The following is an 18,965-nucleotide window of genomic DNA, read 5'->3' on the forward strand; positions in this document are numbered from 1 at the left end:
TATGGGTTTTAAGAAAAATGAAAGACATTTTTAACAGTATCTCAGAGATGAGAGATGAGGGCTGGTAGGTGCAGCTCATGACATGAAGCTCATCACATAGAGTGATGAGTGCAGTTGGAGAGATGGCTACAATGAAAACTATCATAACAATGTGAATGAGTGAGGGAAGTAGAAAGCCTGTCTTGAGTACAGGTGTGGGGGTGGGGAGGAGGGAGATCTGGGAAATAGGTGGTGGGAATGTTGTACTGGTGAAGGGGGGGTGTTCTTTACATGACTGTAATCATACAACTATAATCATTTGTAATAACGGTGTTTAAAGATAATTATAAAAAATAGCAAACTTACTTTGTTGTTAGTATTACTTTTATTGTTTTTATACCATACCTAGCAGTGTTTAGAAGTTACTCCTGGCTCTGTAGTCTGGAATTATTCTTGGTGGGGCTTCAGGGATCATATATACCAGGGGTTTCAAACTCAGTTTATCTGCGGGCCTCTGGAGGCAAAGTCGGGTGATCCTTGAGTGCAAAGTCAGTAGTAAGTCTTGAACATTGAGGGGTGTGACCCAAACAACTAAAACAAAACAAAAAAAGATCCTCTAGGGTAGGGCCACAAAATGTACCGAGGGCTGCAAACGGCCCATGTGCTGCGAGTTTCAGACCCCTGATATATACCATGCTATGGACAGAACCTGGATCAGCTGTGTAAATAGCAAATCACACTATCCTCTGTGCCATTGCTACTTTTTTTCAAAATTTAATTAAGTTATTTTTTGTTTTTTTTTAATTTTTGGGTCACACCTGGCGGCACTTGGGTTACTCCTGGCTTTATGCCTAGAAATTGCTCCTGGCAGACTCGGGGAACCATACAGGGTGCCATGGATTGAACCTGGGTCCCTCCCAGGTTGGCCTTTTGTTTTGTTTTGTTTTGTTTTGTTTGTTTTTGGGCCACACTCGGAGGTGCTCAGGGGTTACTCCTGGCTGTTTTGCTCAGAAATAGCTCCTGGCAGGCATGGGGGACCATATGGGACACCGGGATTCGAACCAGCCACCTTTGGTCCTGGATCCGCTGTTTGCAAGGCAAACACCGCTGTGCTATCTCTCTGGGCTCCCAGGTTGGCCTTTTGCAAGGCAACACCTTACTGCTTTGCTATCACTCTGGCTTCCCAGTTTTTTGTTTTTGGGCCACATTGGTGGCACTCGGGTTACTCCTGGCTCTGCGCTCAGAAATTGCTTCTGTCCAAGTTCAGGGGACCATATGGGATGCAGCAAATCGAATCTAGGTCCTTCCTAGGTCAGCTGTGTGCAAGGCAAATGCCCTACTGCTGTGCCATTGCTCTTCAATTTTTATTTTATTTATTTATTTTTGTATTGTTTTGTTTTTGGGTCACACCTGGCTGAGCTCAGGGGTTAATCCTGGCTCTGTGCTCATAACCCTGTTTGCCACATGCAAAGCAAAAGCTCTACCCACTGTGCTATTGCTCTAGCCCCTAAAAAAATTTATTTTTGATCAAATAGGTGTTTCTTCTCGGAGTAATATATACCAGCCACTTACAATTGAAGGAGAAATCAAATTCTCATGGAAGCTTCTATCATCCATTATGTTTGCCACTTCCTGTGTGTAAACAGCTCTGTACAGAAAGACAAAAGTCTTGGTGGGATGCAGTTTGTAATCTAATCTACAGAAAAGCACTGTAAGTAGTTTGCATATTTAAATGCCTGCTTATACTTTACCAGGAATTTAATTCACATGAAGATCTATTGTATTTTTTTGGGGGGGTGGTGAGGTGGTGGATAAGCCCAGTGTTTCTAAGGGCTTTCTCTTGGCTCTCCAGGTAGGCTGGAGGGGGTGCACTGGGAGGTGTTGGGGATTGAAGCTGGATTGCCGTATGCAAGGCAAATGCCTTACTTGCTACATTGTTGTCCCGACTCAACATGAACATATAAAAGATGTATATGACAAATGTATGTGGTTTTATAGAATACATGATTTTTATCATTATAATCAAGGATGATAATAAAATACCTACAACAATAATTTGAGAGATACTATACTCACATAGTCTTATCCCAGTGTTTTGTTTTAGTTCTGTATTATTGGTTATTGTTAATCCCTTTATTGCTAAATTTACAAATTAAACTTTGTCCTAGGTATGTTTATGTGTGAAAATCATAGTATCTGTATAGGATTCAATACTGTCTGCAGTTTCACAATTCTGCTGGCTGTTTGATGTATATTCTTCATGGACAGTGCAGAGTGGCTGGCGGTGGCGTTATTTTGTACATCTGAGTGTTAAACTACTTATTTATTCACACTTATATAATACAACTTTTATTTAGACCCGGAACTTCAGCGAAATTGAGACTTCTAGTTCAGCATGACATAAATACTCTCAGGGGCCAGGAAAAACATGGCCTTCAACCTGCTCTTCTAGTACATTGGGCAAAATGCCTTCAGAGAACAGTAAGTTCTTTTGTGTGTATTTTTTTTTGTTTTGTTTTTGGACTTTGGTGCTCAGGGATCATTCCTGGTGGTACTCAGAGGACTATGTGGTGTTGCTAGGGATAGTCCAACCTGGGTTGGCTTTATGTAGAATAAATGTCCTACCTCTTCACTGTATTCTCTCTCCAGCCCCAAAGTGTATTTTTAAGATCAACTTATTTTTTCTTTTCTTTTCTTTTTTTTTTTTTGGCCACACCTGGCGGCGCTCAGGGGTACTCCTGGCTATCTGCTCAGAAATAGCTCCTGGCGGGCACGGGGGACCATATGGGACGCCGGGATTCAAACCAACCACCTTAGGTGCTGGGTCAGCTGTTTGCAAGGCAAATGCCGCTGTGCTCTCTCTCCGGCCCCAACTTTTTCTTTTTTAATTTATGTTTTTGTTTTAGGGTTTTTTACTTGATAGGGATTGGTCCTGGCAATGCTGTGATGACCATGTGATGTTGGTATTGAACCTGGGTCTCCTGCATCAAAGTATATGTTCAGCCCATTGAACTATCTCTTGGCCCCAAGAAAATTATCTTAAAAGTTTTAAAAAATCATAAACTTTTCAGATAACCATCTTATTTTGAAAGCAAAAGTTGTTATTACAATGAAATATGTATATGACTTTATTTTTTTTGCCAATAGTTAATATATAAACTTCATCTAGCATATGCTACTATGGGTATTCACTGTTGCTGTTGTTTTTATTTTAATTTTATTTGAGGGCCACACCTAGTGACACTCGTATTACTCCTGGCTGTAAGCTCAGAAATGGCTCCTGGGATGCTTGGGGGACCACATGGGTTGCCAGTGATCAAACCTGGGTCAGTCTTGGGTAGGCTGCCTGTAAGGCACCCTACTACTGTGATATTGCTTCACCCCCTGGAGAGATGTGTTAAAGATAAGAATGCAAATTTGCATGTAAAAACTCTGGGTTCTATCTGTACTTAGAATGATGCCTGAGAATAGAGCTGTAAGTAATCCTCTCCCCCCACCCCCCCAAATTAGAAATGCTGCTAAATTCCAATATTTGGAATATACTTGGTTTAAGATTATTTTCTCTTTTTCGACCTTGATTTGAAAATTTATCTTTGCAACCTCTTATTTACATTATTAGGTCTTACTATGTTTCTTAGATATGATTTCTAACTTTCTCTTTTAGGGCAACAGTCTTAATTCTTTTTATGACCAGCGAGAATACATAGGCAGAAGTGTTCATTATTGGAAAAAGGTTCTGCAGTTGTTAAAGACAATAAAAAAGAAGAACAGTATTCCTGAGCCTATTGACCCTCTGTTTAAACATTTTCATAGTGCAGACATTCAGGTAATGGAGGGCCTAGGGTGTGGTTCATGCTTTACATATGTGAAGCTCTTGGTTTGATTCCTGAAACTACGATGAGTAAATGAATGAATAATGAGTAAAATAACGGAGAATCTCTCTGTTCATTATGGAAATAACGGATTTTTACTTTTAAAACAAAAATGAAGGTATAACTTAGTTGTGTTTAATAATAATCGTTTTCATGACTATCACAAAATAAAGCAAAAATAAAGGGGTAATCTGATGTTAAAATCTCATAAGAATATATTATAACAAATTATTTGGAAATCAATTAGCTTTGATAAACTATTTCTAATCTCCATAGACATCTGAAATTGGAGAATATGAAGAAGAAGCACATATAACATTTGCTATTTTGGATGCAGTTAATGGAAATATAGAAGATGCTATGACTGCTTTTGAATCTATAAAAAATGTTGTTTCTTATTGGAATCTTGCACTGGTAAGTAGATCTGAATTGCAGATGTTTTTGTTCTCTTTTATTGTTTGTCGGAAAGTTTTTTTTTTTGCCACACTCAATGGGGTTCAGAACTTACTTGTGGGTCTATGCTGAGGAATAGATCTTGGCGATGCTTGTTTTGTGGGGTTCATATATGGTTCTGGGAAGTGAAATGGGGCTGGTAACATGCAAGACTAGTGCCTTAATCCCTGTACTGCATTGGACCCACACAAGTTTCTTTTTTTTTAAGAAGCTTATAATTGTTTCATAAAGCCACTCTATAGATTTTTCACAGAAAAGCAGAAGACATTGAAAATGATGCCCTTTCTCCTGAAGAACAAGAAGAATGCAAAAATTATCTGAGAAAGACCAGGGACTACCTAATAAAGATATTAGATGACAGTGATTCAGATCTTTCAGTATCCAAGAAAGTAAGTAACCATTGAAAATTGGGTGATAAATATTTTTGTCTTTTCTATTTTGATAAGGTTTAAAATGCTTTGCAGTACCTTACTTACTAATGTGTGCAGGATTTTGTGTCTTAATATTTAATTTACATTGCTTTCTGGATTTTGTCTTTTTTAAAAACTTGTGATTTTAGGATATATTTCTTTTTGTTTGTTTTTGGTTTTCGTTCTAGCCCTATTAGGTTATATTTCTAAAAAACATTTGTTGGAAAAATAGAAAAGTTTTCTAGTAATGAACCCTCTAACCTGCAATCCTGGGTGTGGCTCCTATGAACCCTCCCCCCGTCAACAGTAGTTTCTCACAACTTAAGTGCCTTTATTCTCTTCTTGATACGACTATTTCTTTCCAATAGCAGTTTGAGATTACTGTGGTGGTATTACCCAGTTAAATTCAACTTTCCAAGTATTAAAAGAAATTGTTTTGCTATTCTTTGATTACAATTTATGGTGTATTATATATTATATATTACATTACAATTATGTTGTAATATGTATTATATATGTATATATTATATTATCCATATTTTTCTCTTTAAAATTTAATTAGAAAACCTTAATAACTTTGTTTAGATGGTAAAATTCCCATATATTTATTGCCATAAATTAGCTAATGAAGAAATAGAAACAATTCTAGAACCAGAAGTTGAAATTATACAGAAATTTCATGTGTTGTGTTCAGTGTTAGTTAACCAAAAAATATAAGAATATCTTTGAACTTATTTTAGAATTCTTTTGTTAATGTGAAGAAAAGATAAAGGCCTTTGATTATGTCTTTTGATTTTAGTTGCCCGTTCCCCTGGAGTCTGTAAAGGAGATGCTTAATTCAGTCATGCAGGAACTAGAGGACTATAGTGAAGGAGGACCTCTTTATAAAAATGGTTCTTTGCGAAATGCAGATTTAGAAACAAAACATTCTACACCATCTCCCACTAAGTATTCTCTATCACCAAGCAAAAGTTACAAAGTAAGTGGAAAAGAAATGAATCATTTGTCTATTGCAGAATGTTTTTATTCTAAGTTCTTATAATACTTTTCTTTTTTTTTTTAAAGTATTCTCCCAAAACACCACCTCGATGGGCAGAAGATCAAAATTCTTTACTTAAAATGATCTGCCAACAGGTAGAAGCCATTAAGGTAAGTCACAAAGTAGGTGGTTTTATAGTCATTTGACAATTTCACCATTTTATAATTCTAAATTTCTGATTGTATACATGATTATTATAGTACTATTACAACAATACAAGAAGCTTAAAAAGTGCTGTTGAAGTTGTCTAACATTGAGCTTTCAGAGATTTTTGGTTCTAACTTTATATAAATTAAGAAAAGTTTTCTAATAACAATTTTTGTTTGTTTTTGTTCTTGAGCCACCTGGCAGCACTCAGGGATTACTCCTGACTGTGCTCAGAAATCATTCCTGGCATGCTCAGGGGACCATATGGGAAGTTGGGAATTGAACCCAGGTTGACCATATGCAAGGCAAACACCCTACCCGCTGGCTCCCTTAACAGTTATTTATTTTGGTCCCTGAGTAAAGAACCCTCTAACCTGCAATCCTGGGTGTGGCTCCTATGAACCCTCCCCCCATCAACAGTAGTTTCACACAACTTAAGTGCCTTTATTCTCTTCTTTATCTGATATGACTATTTCTTTCCAATAGCAGTTTGAGATTATTGTGGTGGTATTGCCCAGTTAAATTCAACTTGATTGATATTGCCTGTAGTCTTTATTTATTCCATAGGTTGTAGTTACTAACCATTGTATTCACTGCTGGAAGTATAGTGAATAGCGAGCAGTCCACCTGTCTGACAAGCTAGGTTGTAGTACTGTCATTTACTCTGACAGTTAATTACCAAAGAAAGAAAGAAAAAAGAGAAAGAAAGAAAGAAAGAAAGAGAGAAAGAAAGAGAGAGAAAGAAAGAGAGAGAAAGAGAGAAAGAAAGAAAGAAAGAAAGGAAGGAAGGAAGGAAAGAGAGAGAAAGAAAGAAAGAGAGAGAGAAAGAGAAAGAAAGAAAGAGAGAGAGAAAGAGAAAGAAAGAAAGAGAGAGAAGGAGAGAAAGAGAGAGAGAAAGAGAGAAAGAAAGAAAAGAAAAGAAAAGAAAAGAAAAGGAAAGAAAAGAAAAGAAAAGAAAAGCAGTGAGGTCATTTGCCTTGCTTTGGCTAATCCAGGTTTGATCCCTGGAATCCCATATGGTCCTCCAAGTCTGCTAGGAGTAATTCTGTATGTGGAGCCAGGAGCAATCTCTGAGTGCTGCCAGATATGGCCCAAAAATAAAAACAAAGAAACAGAAAAAGGAAGATTAATTTAGAGAAATGTGCATAGAAATTGAGATTAATGTTTAGAGGTATAAGTGAATTTATACCAAGGACTAAAAGAATGAGAGCAAATACATTTTTTTTTTTTTTTTTGGTTTTTGGGCCACACCCTGTGACGCTCAGGGGTTACTCCTGGCTATGCGCTCAGAAGTTGCTCCTGGCTTCTTGGGGGACCATATGGGACGCCGGGGGTTCGAACCGCGGTCCGTCCTAGTCTAGCACAGGCAAGGCAGGCACCTTACCTCCAGCGCCACCGCCCGGCCCCAGCAAATACATTTTAACAACACAATGATCATGTTCTTAAATCAGTACCTGATAAGCAGATCTTACTGGAATATAAAATAATTTTGGGGGAAGTTTTAGGGGAAGAGTTGGGGCTTAAACTCAAGATTCTTAAAGACAAAAGAACTACTATTGGATTACATATCCTGTGCCTGGAAGAACTTTATTATCAAGTATTTAAAGTATTTGCTTGCTCTAACACTTTTCCAGCTTAGATTATTGTTTGAAATTGATTTCTTCCAACAGAAAGAAATGCAGGAGTTGAAACTAAATAACTCAGGGTCCCCTCATCGTTGGCCTACAGAAAATTATGGACCAGATTCAGTGCCTGATGGATATCAGGGATCACAGAGTTTTCATGGAGCTCCACTAACAGGTGAATTTAAGTATTGAGTAATTCTTGATATCAGTAGACTCGCAATTCTTTCCCTTGTTTAAATAGATAATTTCTGAAGTCATTTTTCTGTATTTGTTTATATAGATTTCTGTATGTCTCGTGTTATTTAAGCTATAGTGTTTATTACTGAGACTTTATAACTACATGCAGAAATAGTAGTCTTTATTTGATCCTGTGGTTATACAGACAGAATCATTTAACACACATCTCAGAAGAGTTGATAATGAGGTGGTTTCTTATCGTTAAAAAATAATCTGTTCTTGGGGCCGGTGAGGTGGCGCTAGAGGTAAGGTGTCTGCTTTGCAAATGCTAGCCAAGGAAGGACTGCGGTTCGATCCCCCAGCGTCCCATATGGTCTCCCCAAGCCAGGGGCAATTTCTGAGCACTTAGCCAGGAGTAACCCCTGAGCATCAAACGGGTGTGGCCCAAAAAACCAAAAAAAAATGAAAAATTTGTTCAGTAAATTATTTTGACAATACACTGATTTTGTAAGTTGTGATATCCAATGGAGAAGCTCTTTGTTTTGAAATACTCTGATACAGAATGAAGGCATTTGTAGTTAAATCACATTGGATTTATAAGTTGAAGCCTGTCGCTTCCTTGAGCTATTTGCTTATTTGAAATACAATGATGTGATTATTTGATTATGGGCATTTGTATATGTGTAGGTGTGTTAGGTATTTTATCAACAGTATGAACTCATAATGAATAAAAAGACATCTATTAATGTGAATGTGCAGAATTGATTAATAAATCATAATCCAAAGTAGAAGATACCATTATCAATCCCAATTTCTTAGGTGAGGAAATAGGTTTAGGAAGATTAGGTAACATTACTACTATATACCTAATTATTAATAGAGCTAAGATTAATTTCTGTGCTTTAGCTTAAAAGCCTCGTACTTGTATAATACATCTCAGAAATGACAAAGAAATAAAAAAAGATGAAAAATAGTTTTATTTTACAAAATGAGACACAAATAAAAATAACTTTGTTTTTTAATCTTCCCCAGAATGATTTTAAATCAGGATAGATCCAGAAAGGTTAACAGTGTTTTTGTGATGATCAATAAGGCATTCATACATATGGGATGTCTGGGATTAAACCTGGGTCTTTTGCTTGCAAGGCAAACGCCTTACTGCTGTGCTATTGCTCTGCCCCCCTTTTTTAATATGTATTTGCACAATGGTTTATAGTACTGTTGTTGATAGGGTTTCATGCATAACACTTTACCTCCTTTTATCACTTCATCCTACTATCATGCTTTATGTTTATCATTCTCTATGTTTTATGGTGCTGTTCTTGCATCCTTTCCCCCTTACAGACACAAATCTGGAGGTGCTCATAGTTTACTTTCTGGCTTTGTGCTGAGGGATCATTTCTACCTCTGGGGCCGTATGTGGTGCCAAAGGTCAGCCGTATGCTAAGCAGCACCCTATTTGCTGTAGTATTGCTCTGGTCCTCTGTAGTGCTATTCTCTAAATTTATCATTTTGTTTTATTTTTGATGTACATAAAGGAACATTTAGTTCAATATTTTTTATTGCTATTTATAGTCCTTATCTGGATAGGATTTGTTGAAGTACAGACTATTTTTTAAACAGTATTTTCTTTTCTTTTCTTTTTAGTTGCAACTACGGGCCATTCAGGATATTACAGTCAGTCACCAGCATATAATTCCCAGTATCTTCTCAGACCAGCAGCTAATGTTACTCCCACAAAGGTAACAAAGGAATAGTTTATACTCATACACATTTTTTTATTGTTCAACCTTCTTTCAGGATGATCAGAGAAATAGTTCAGCATTAAAAGGTATATATCCAAAAAGTTATATTTAAGTTCTCTGTAGGTATACTTGTTATGTTTTTGTCATCTTAAAATAATGTGAACATTAAGAATATTTATAGGGGGCCCGGAGAGATAGCATAGCGGTGTTTGCCTTGCAAGCAGCTGATCCAGGACCAAAGGTGGTTGGTTCGAATCCCGGTGTCCCATATGGTCCCCCGTGCCTGTCAGGAGCTATTTCTGAGCAGAGAGCTAGGAGTAACCCCTGAGCATCACCAAGTGTGGCCCAAAAATCAAAAAACAAACAAACAAACAAAAAAAAACAAGAATATTTATAGGGCCTGGAGAGAAAACAGTGGTGTTTGCCTTGCGAGCAGCCGATCCAGGACCTAAGGTGGTTGGTTCGAATCCCGGTGTCCCATATGGTCCTCCATGCCTGCCAGGAGCTATTTCTGAGCAGACAGCCAGGAGTAACCCCTGAGCACTGCCGGGTGTGGCCCAAAAACCAAAAAAAAGAAAAGAATATAACTAGAAGTAGTTGTGGTTATCCCTTCAATTATTCTGTTTTAGCAGGTATAGGACAAGAATGTCCTTGCTGATTCACTACACGGTGTAATTCCAGTGACTACTTTTTTTTGCACTACTTTAAGTTTATACCCAATATTATAGTAGTAATTAAATGTGAAGTGAATTTTGAAAATAGAAGACTTGCATGTATTTAGAGCCGTTTTTTATGTTTACTTTGATGTTGGACAAATTGATTAGCTTCTATGTATTAGTTACCACAAATTCAAATGAAAATAAATTTTTTTTTGTTTTTTATTTTGGTTTTTGGGCCACACTCGGTGATGTTCAGGGGTTACTTCTGGCTATGAGCTCAGAAATTGCTCCTGTTTTGGGAGACCATATGGGATATTGGGGGATCGAACTGCAGTCCATCCTGGGTCAGCAGCGTGCAAGGCAAACACCCTACTCGCTGCACCATCACTCCGACCTCATGAAAATAAATTCTTAAAGTTTATAGGGATTTTGAGAATATTAAAATGGTATATGTCACATGAAAAATAGGTATACTAGTAAAAACTTCTTGCTAATCTCACTTGACATATAACTAGCTTTTAAAAATTCTTTCATTAGGTAATTTTCATTTTATGTCAGTAAGAACCATGATTTTAAGTATTGATGTTATCTTTTCTTATGATTTGCACATACTCTAATGATATCTTTACCCAATAACTTTTTATTGCTTTATATTGAGTTACTTGTACTTCTTTAGACAGCGCACAATTTTTTTAAAAAGACCTTTTCATTAGATATATAATTCAGAAATTTTTTGGGGAGGTATCTGGCAATGCTCAGCGCTTATTCCTGTTTTGGGTCTCAAGACTTCATTCCCAGTGATGTTCAGGGGACCATATGATTTACCGAGGATTAAATCTGGGTCGTCTGCTTGCAAGGCAAGCACTTTATATGCTTATAAAACTCTAGAAGGTTTTTGTTGTTGTTTTGTTTTTGGGTCATACCTGGTGGTACTCGGGCCACTCCTGTCGGCACTCAGAAACTGGTCCTGGCAGGCACGGGGGATCATATGGGATGCCAGGATTCGAATCACTGTATGTCCTGAATCAGCCGCGTGCAAGGCAAATGCCCTACTGCTGTGCTATCCCCTAGAAGTTTTTTATTTATTTTTGTTTGTCTTTTGTTTGGGGCCATACCTTTTCAGAGTTTACTCCTTGCTCTGTGCACAGAAATTACCCCTGCAAGCTTGATGATCATATGGTATACCAGGGATTAAACCCAGGGTTTACACTTTTGTGTGTGTAAGGCACATGCCTTACTACTCACTGTCCTATTGCTCTAGCCCCCCAAAACGTGGTTTTTTTTTTTTTTTTTTTTTTTTTTTTTTGAGTCACACCCGTCAGTGCTCAGGGATTACTCCTGGCTCTATGCTCAGAAATTGCTCCTGGCAGACTCAGGGGACCATATGTGATGCTGGGATTCCAACCACCATTTTTATGCATGCAAGACATGCAAGGCTTTACCTCCATGCTATCTCTCTGGCCCCTAAAACTATTTTTTAATTAATAAACTTTTTAGTGGAATCACTGTGAGATACACTTTGAAAGTTGTTTGTGATTGATTTTCAGTCGTTTAATAGCTAATAGCCCTCTCTTCACCAGTCTCATCTCCTACCACCAGTGTCCCCATAAATAAAAATTTTTAAACTTATTTTTCTCTTATAGGGTCCTCCAGTTTATGGCATGAATAGGCTTCCACCTCAGCAGCATATTTATGCATATTCACAACAGATGCACACACCACCAGTGCAAAGTTCATCTGCTTGTATGTTTTCTCAAGAGATGTATGGGCCTCCACTACGTTTTGAATCTCCTGCAACAGGAATTCTATCACCCAGGGGTGATGATTACTTTAATTACAATGTTCAACAGGCAAGCACAAATCCTCCTTTGCCAGAACCAGGTTATTTTACAAAACCCCCAGTTGTACCTCATTCTTCAAGATCTACAGAATCTAAAGTTATGGAATTTGGAAAAACTAATTTTGTTCCGCCTGTGCCAGCTGAAGGAATAAGACCATCCCTGACAGCATCTTCATCTGCAACACAGCCAATTCCTTTTAAATTTAACTCAAATTTTAAATCAAATGATGGTGATTTTACATTTTCCTCACCACAGGTTGTAACTCAACCCTCTTCTACAAGTTACAGCAATAGTGAAAGCCTTTTAGGTCTTCTGACTTCAGATAAACCTTTGCAAGGAGATGCCTTTAATGGCCCAAAAAGTGGTCACACCATTGGACCTCGAAATACATTTAACTTTGGAAGCAAAAGTGTGTCTGGCATGTCATTTTCTGAAAACATGGGTTCAGATCAGAAAAAGAACTCTGGCTTCTGTCGAAGTGAGGATATATTTACTTTCCATGACCCGGGGAAATCAGTATTTGGAACACCTTCAGACTTGGCCAACAAGAGTCATGAAACTGATGGAGGAAGTGTGCATGGTGATGATGATGATGATGGTCCTCATTTTGAGCCCGTGGTCCCACTTCCTGATAAAATTGAAGTAAAAACTGGTGAAGAAGATGAAGAAGAATTCTTTTGCAATCGTGCAAAATTGTTTCGTTTTGATGGAGAATCTAAAGAATGGAAAGAACGTGGTATTGGCAATGTAAAAATACTAAGGCATAAAACATCTGGTAAAATTCGCCTTCTAATGAGACGGGAGCAAGTATTGAAGATTTGTGCAAATCATTACATCAGTCCAGATATGAGACTTACTCCAAATGCTGGATCAGACAGATCTTTTGTGTGGCATGCTCTTGATTATGCAGATGAGTCGCCCAAACCAGAACAACTTGCTATTAGATTCAAAACTCCCGAAGAAGCAACACTTTTTAAGTGCAAATTTGAAGAGGCCCAGTGCATTTTAAAAGCTCCAGGAGCAAGTATATCCACAACAAAAAATCAGGCTGTAAGAATTGTAAAAGAAGCTACAAGTCATGGCAACAAGGATAGTTCCAGATCTGATGCAGGAAATGTAAATTTTGAATTTCAGGTTGTGAAGAAAGAAGGGCCTTGTTGGCATTGTAACAGCTGCTCATTCAAGAATGCTGCAACTGCTAAGAAATGTGTATCATGTCAGAATGTAAACGTAAGCAGTAAAGAACTTCTTGACTCTTCATTAGTTGAGACCGTTCCAACTCTGAAAACAGGCTCAGAAAATAATCCAGACAGATTTGCTGCGATAATTCCAAAGAAAGAAAGTAACTGGGATGGTGAGAATACAAGATCTAACAAAAGTGAAACTTCATTCATTCACCAAGCTTCTTTTAAATTTGGCCAGGGAGATGTTACTAAGTCTGTTAATAGTGATTTCAGATCTGTATTTTCAATAAAGGAAGGACAGTGGGATTGCAGTGAATGCTTGGTACGAAATGAAAAAACTGCTACAAAATGTGTTGCCTGCCAGAATGAAAGAAAACAGAATTTACATCCTACTACTTCACCTGCTTTTAAGTTTGGTACTTCAGAGGTTAGTAAAACTCAAAAGACTGGATTTGAAGACATGTTTGCTAAGAAGGAAGGACAGTGGGACTGCAGTGAATGCTTGGTGCGAAATGAAGGAACCTCTACAAAATGTGTTGCCTGCCAGAATGAAAGAAAACAGAATTTACATCCTACTACTTCACCTGCTTTTAAGTTTGGTACTTCAGAGGTTAGTAAAACTCAAAAGACTGGATTTGAAGACATGTTTGCTAAGAAGGAAGGACAGTGGGACTGCAGTGAATGCTTGGTGCGAAATGAAGGAACCTCTACAAAATGTGTTGCCTGCCAGAATGAAAGAAAACAGAATTTACATCCTACTACTTCACCTGCTTTTAAGTTTGGTACTTCAGAGGTTAGTAAAACTCAAAAGACTGGATTTGAAGACATGTTTGCTAAGAAGGAAGGACAGTGGGACTGCAGTGAATGCTTGGTGCGAAATGAAGGAACCTCTACAAAATGTGTTGCCTGTCAGAATGAAAGAAAACAGAATTTACATACTACTACTACTGCTCCTCCTTCAGCACCTACTTTTAAGTTTGGTACTTCAGAGGCTAATAAAACTCAAAAGGCTGGATTTGAAGACATGTTTGCTAAGAAGGAAGGACAGTGGGATTGCAGTGAATGTTTGGTGCGAAATGAAGCAAATGCTGTAAAATGTGTTGCTTGTCAGACTCCAGGTAAATCGAGTCTGTCTTCTGCTGTTCCAGCACCTGCCTTATTTAAATTTAGTACTTCAGAAACAAGTAAGGCAACAAAGAGTGGATTTGAAGGAGTATTCAGTAAGAAGGAAGGTCAGTGGGATTGCAGTGTTTGCTTGTTACAAAATGAAGCAAGTGCTACCAAATGTGTTGCTTGTGAGACTCCAAATAAACAGAATCACCCTACTTCTATTCTGCCACCTGCTACTTCAGATAAAATCAAGACTTCCAAGAGTGGATTTGAAGGAATGTTTACCAAGAAGGAAGGGAAGTGGAACTGTAATGATTGCTTTGTACAAAATGAGAGTTCATCCTTAAAATGTGCCGCTTGTAATGCTTCTAAACCAACTCAAAAACCGGTTGCAGAAACTCCTTCAGCTTTCACATTGGGCTCAAAAATGAAGTTGAATGAGTCTTCTGGAAGTCAGTTGGGAACAGAATTTAAAACAAATCTTTCTGAAAAATCATTTAAATTTGGCAATACGGAACAAGAATTTAAATTTGGACTTGTGGATCAAGAAAGTACACCTTCATTTACATTTCAGGGTTCTACAGATTCTAAGTCAGCAAAAGAAGGGTTTAATTTTTCTTTTCCTGTATCTGCTGATGGACTTAAATTTGGCATTCAGGAACTTGGAAATCAAGTGAAAAAGAGTGAAAAGCCCCTGGAAAATGACACTGGTTTTCAGGCTCAGGATGGTAGTGGTCAGAAGAATGGCAGTGGTGGTTTTCTCAGTCAAACTGGTAGCTCCTTTACCTTTGCAGATCTTGCAAAATCAACTTCAAGTGAAGGATTTCAGTTTGGCAAAAAAGACCCTAATTTCAAAGGCTTTTCTGGTGCTGGAGAAAAGTTATTCTCATCACAAAATGCTAAAGTGATGGATAAAGCTGACACTTCTGCTGACTTGGAGAAAGATGATGAAACCTATAAGACTGAAGACAGTGATGATATTCATTTTGAACCAGTGGTCCAGATGCCTGAAAAAGTAGAACTTGTTACAGGAGAAGAAGATGAAAAAGTTCTTTATTCACAGCGGGTAAAACTGTTTCGATTTGATGCTGAGATAAGTCAGTGGAAAGAAAGAGGTTTGGGGAACTTAAAAATCCTCAAAAATGAAGTGAATGGCAAATTAAGAATGTTGATGCGAAGAGAACAAGTACTAAAAGTTTGTGCCAATCATTGGATAACAACCACAATGAACCTGAAGCCTCTCTCAGGATCAGATCGAGCCTGGATGTGGTTAGCTAGTGATTTTTCCGATGGTGATGCCAAATTAGAGCAGCTGGCAGCAAAATTTAAAACACCAGAGCTGGCTGAAGAATTCAAGCAGAAATTTGAGGAATGCCAGAGACTTCTGTTAGATATACCACTTCAGACTCCTCATAAACTTGTAGATACTGGCAGAGCTGCTAAGCTCATACAGAGAGCTGAAGAAATGAAGAGTGGTCTGAAGGATTTTAAAACATTTTTGACAAATGATCAAACAAAAGTCAATAATGAAGAAAGTAAGAGTTTAATTGTGGGTGCTGCTAGTGCTTTAGATACACCCACCAAGTCCAATCCTGAAAACACAGGACCCACATTAGAGTGGGATAATTACGATTTAAGAGAAGAAGCTTTAGATGACAGTGTAAGTTGTAGCTCAGTACGTGCTTCACCATTGGCAAGCAGCCCTGTGAGAAAAAATCTATTCCGTTTTGGTGAGTCAACGGCAGGATTTAACTTCAGTTTTAAGTCTGCTTTGAGTCCATCTAAATCTCCCTCCAAATTAAATCAGAGTGGAACCTCTGTTGGCACTGATGAAGAGTCAGATGTTACTCAAGAGGAAGAGAGAGATGGACAGTACTTTGAACCCGTTGTACCTTTACCTGACTTAGTTGAAGTGTCCAGTGGTGAGGAAAATGAACAAGTTGTTTTTAGTCACAGAGCAAAACTGTATAGATATGATAAAGAAGTTGGTCAGTGGAAAGAAAGGGGCATTGGTGATATTAAAATTTTACAGAATTATGAAAATAAGCAAGTTCGCATAGTGATGAGAAGGGACCAGGTACTGAAACTTTGTGCCAATCACAGAATAACTCCAGACATGACATTGCAAAATATGAAAGGGACAGAAAGAGTATGGGTGTGGACTGCTTGTGATTTTGCAGATGGAGAAAGAAAAGTAGAACAGTTAGCTGTTCGTTTTAAACTGCAGGATGTTGCAGATACATTTAAGAAGATATTTGATGAAGCAAAAGTAGCCCAAGATAAAGATTCTTTGATAACACCTCATGCATCACATTTGGTTACTCCCAGAGAGTCGCCATGTGGCAAAATAGCTGTTGCTGTATTAGAAGAAACCACAAGAGAAAGGACAGATTTGATTCAGAATGATGATATAGCTGATGTGACCTCAAAAATTGGAGAAGTCTCTAGCCCATCTGAAACAACAAAAGCAGTGGTTTCTCCTCCAAAGTTTGTCTTTGGTTCAGAATCTGTTAAAACCATTTTTAGTAGTGAAAAATCAAAACCTTTTGCATTTGGCAACAGTTCAACTACTGGATCTTTGTTTGGATTTAGTTTTAGTGCACCTTTAAAAAATGACAATATTAAAACTTGTTCAGCCCAGAGTGGATCTGAAAAAAAATTGGAACTGAGTGATTGTGAAAAGTCAAAAAGCTCTGACATCAAAGACGCTTCAGCTGTCAATATAAAAAATTTCTTTGCCATTCCGAAGGAAGATGCCTCAACAAATCACCCAAATAAAATACAACAGAAAGGTAAGCACTTGGTCTTTAGATTAAACCAAATCTTTTTCATGTGTTTTTTTTTTTTTTTGGGTGAAGGATGGTGGGTCACATCCATCTGCTCATGACTTACTCCTGGCTCAGCTCAGGGATTGCTTCTAGTAGTGCTCAAGAGACTATTTGGTGCCAAGTATCAAACTCAGGTCAACTCCATGAAAGATAAGCACCTTACCTGCTGTCTTATATCTCTGGCCCTCTTTTTTTTCCTTTCAATGTTTATATATGAAATTTCATATTTTCAAGTGCTTTATAAAAGCAATGCTTTATGAAACAAAAATTGTAGTCTACCTCCCCCTTATAGGCCCTGAATACTGCCAAGAGCAGCCACCACCCAGTAATCCCTAGAAGTAATCCTTGAGAACCAGTGATGTAGCTCTGGATAGTCATAATGAACAAATTATAAAACCATTGAGATTAATGAGGACAAACAAATTTCTGTCAATTCAGGGCCTTTGATTTTTTATATTTTGAAATCATACTTTGATCCTCAAGATGTTCAGAATCCAAATACTCTTTATTTTCTAGGGTTTAATTTTATTTCTTTTTAATCTAACCCAATGATTTTTTTTGGACCAGCATCCCTTCCTCACAACCTGAGAATAAAGATATATATATATATATATATATATATATATATATATATATATATATATATATATATATATAGAGCCAGCAATCGCAGATGAGATGACTTCTTTTTAAAAAATGGCTGCATGAAATTAACTAATACTACAGTATGCATGTTAAAGAATTCCAGCTTAAACAAATACCTTTACCTTTAGACTAGTGGTGTGATACTCTTTAATGCATTTTCTTTTTATGTATTTGGATGTCAGGGGTTTTTTGTTCCTTGTTTTAGGTTATTTTGAGATAACCAGGATTTTTATCTTTGTGTACTCATTGTCTTATGGAAGACCTAATTTATCTAATATTTAGCAACTATCTTAACATGTGATGGCTATACTCTGCCACTATCTAAACATGTGATAGTTATGGTACACCCTATGGATAAGTTGCCTCATGGGGAGGGATTTTTTATTTTTTTTTTTGAAAAAGTTTAGGTATATCTTTGGATTTTGTGTCACTCCTGGCGGTTCTCAGGGACTTCTTACTCCTGCCTCTGCGCTCAGAAATGGCCCTTGGCAGGCTCGGGGGACCATATGGAATGCTGGGAATTGAACCTGAGTCTGTCCCAGGTCAGCCCACGTGCAAGGCAAACACCATACTGCTGTGTTATTGCTTCGGCCCTGGAAAATGTTATTATTTTTTTTGTTGTTGTTTGTTTTTGGGCCACACCCATTTTGATGCTCAGGGGTTACTCCTGGCTATGAGCTCAGAGATCATTCCTGGCTTGTGGGGACCATATGGGATGCTGGGGAATCAAACCGCAGTCAGTCCTATGCTAGCGCTTGCAAGGCAGATACCTTACCTTTAGCGCCACCTTCCCGGCCCCGGAAAATGTTAAATTTTTAAGTGTACCTTTGAGTAGGGCAATTTTGGGTTGGTTACTCCTGCTAGGCAGTTACTAATCTGGCTATGTATGTCCTGGGGAGTGGATTCTTTTTCTTTCTTTTCTTTTTTCTTTTTTGGTTTTTGGGTCATACCAGTGACGCTCAGGGGTTACTTTAAGCTCTAAGCTCAGAAATCAGTCCTGGCTTGGGGGATTATATGGGAAACCAGGATTCGTCCTGTATCAGCCGCATGCAAGGCAAACACCCTACTGTTGCACTATTGCTCCGCTCTGGAAGTTGTTTCTGGTGGTAATAGACCATGTGGGTTCATGAAAGGCAAGCAACATATCTTCTTCTGTTCTGTTTCTGGCCCCAGAGTGTATCCTTTTTTTTTTTTGGCGGGGGTCGGGGGGTGGATCGGTGGGGAAGGGAGGATTTATCCACCAGTGCTTGG

General features: G+C 38.0%; 1 protein-coding gene across 3 annotated transcripts in view; it reads left to right on the plus strand.

Moving 5' to 3' along the window:
* The window catches only part of LOC126019114 (E3 SUMO-protein ligase RanBP2-like), an 82,712-nt gene that overhangs the window by 39,199 nt on the left and 24,548 nt on the right, over positions 1-18,965 (plus strand). The window contains exons 11-21 of one of the 3 annotated variants that reach the window (XM_049781300.1): positions 1,515-1,690; positions 2,337-2,460; positions 3,644-3,805; positions 4,128-4,265; positions 4,547-4,693; positions 5,514-5,693; positions 5,780-5,863; positions 7,571-7,700; positions 9,350-9,444; positions 11,750-13,535; positions 13,716-17,033. In XM_049781300.1, coding sequence (XP_049637257.1) covers positions 1,515-1,690; positions 2,337-2,460; positions 3,644-3,805; positions 4,128-4,265; positions 4,547-4,693; positions 5,514-5,693; positions 5,780-5,863; positions 7,571-7,700; positions 9,350-9,444; positions 11,750-13,535; positions 13,716-17,033 — 6,340 coding nt within the window. The other 2 variants (XM_049781301.1, XM_049781302.1) reach the window with 2 other exon arrangements.

This window comes from Suncus etruscus, chromosome 9 (genome assembly GCF_024139225.1).
Source record: "Suncus etruscus isolate mSunEtr1 chromosome 9, mSunEtr1.pri.cur, whole genome shotgun sequence".
In the NCBI taxonomy this organism is placed as follows: domain Eukaryota; kingdom Metazoa; phylum Chordata; class Mammalia; order Eulipotyphla; family Soricidae; genus Suncus; species Suncus etruscus.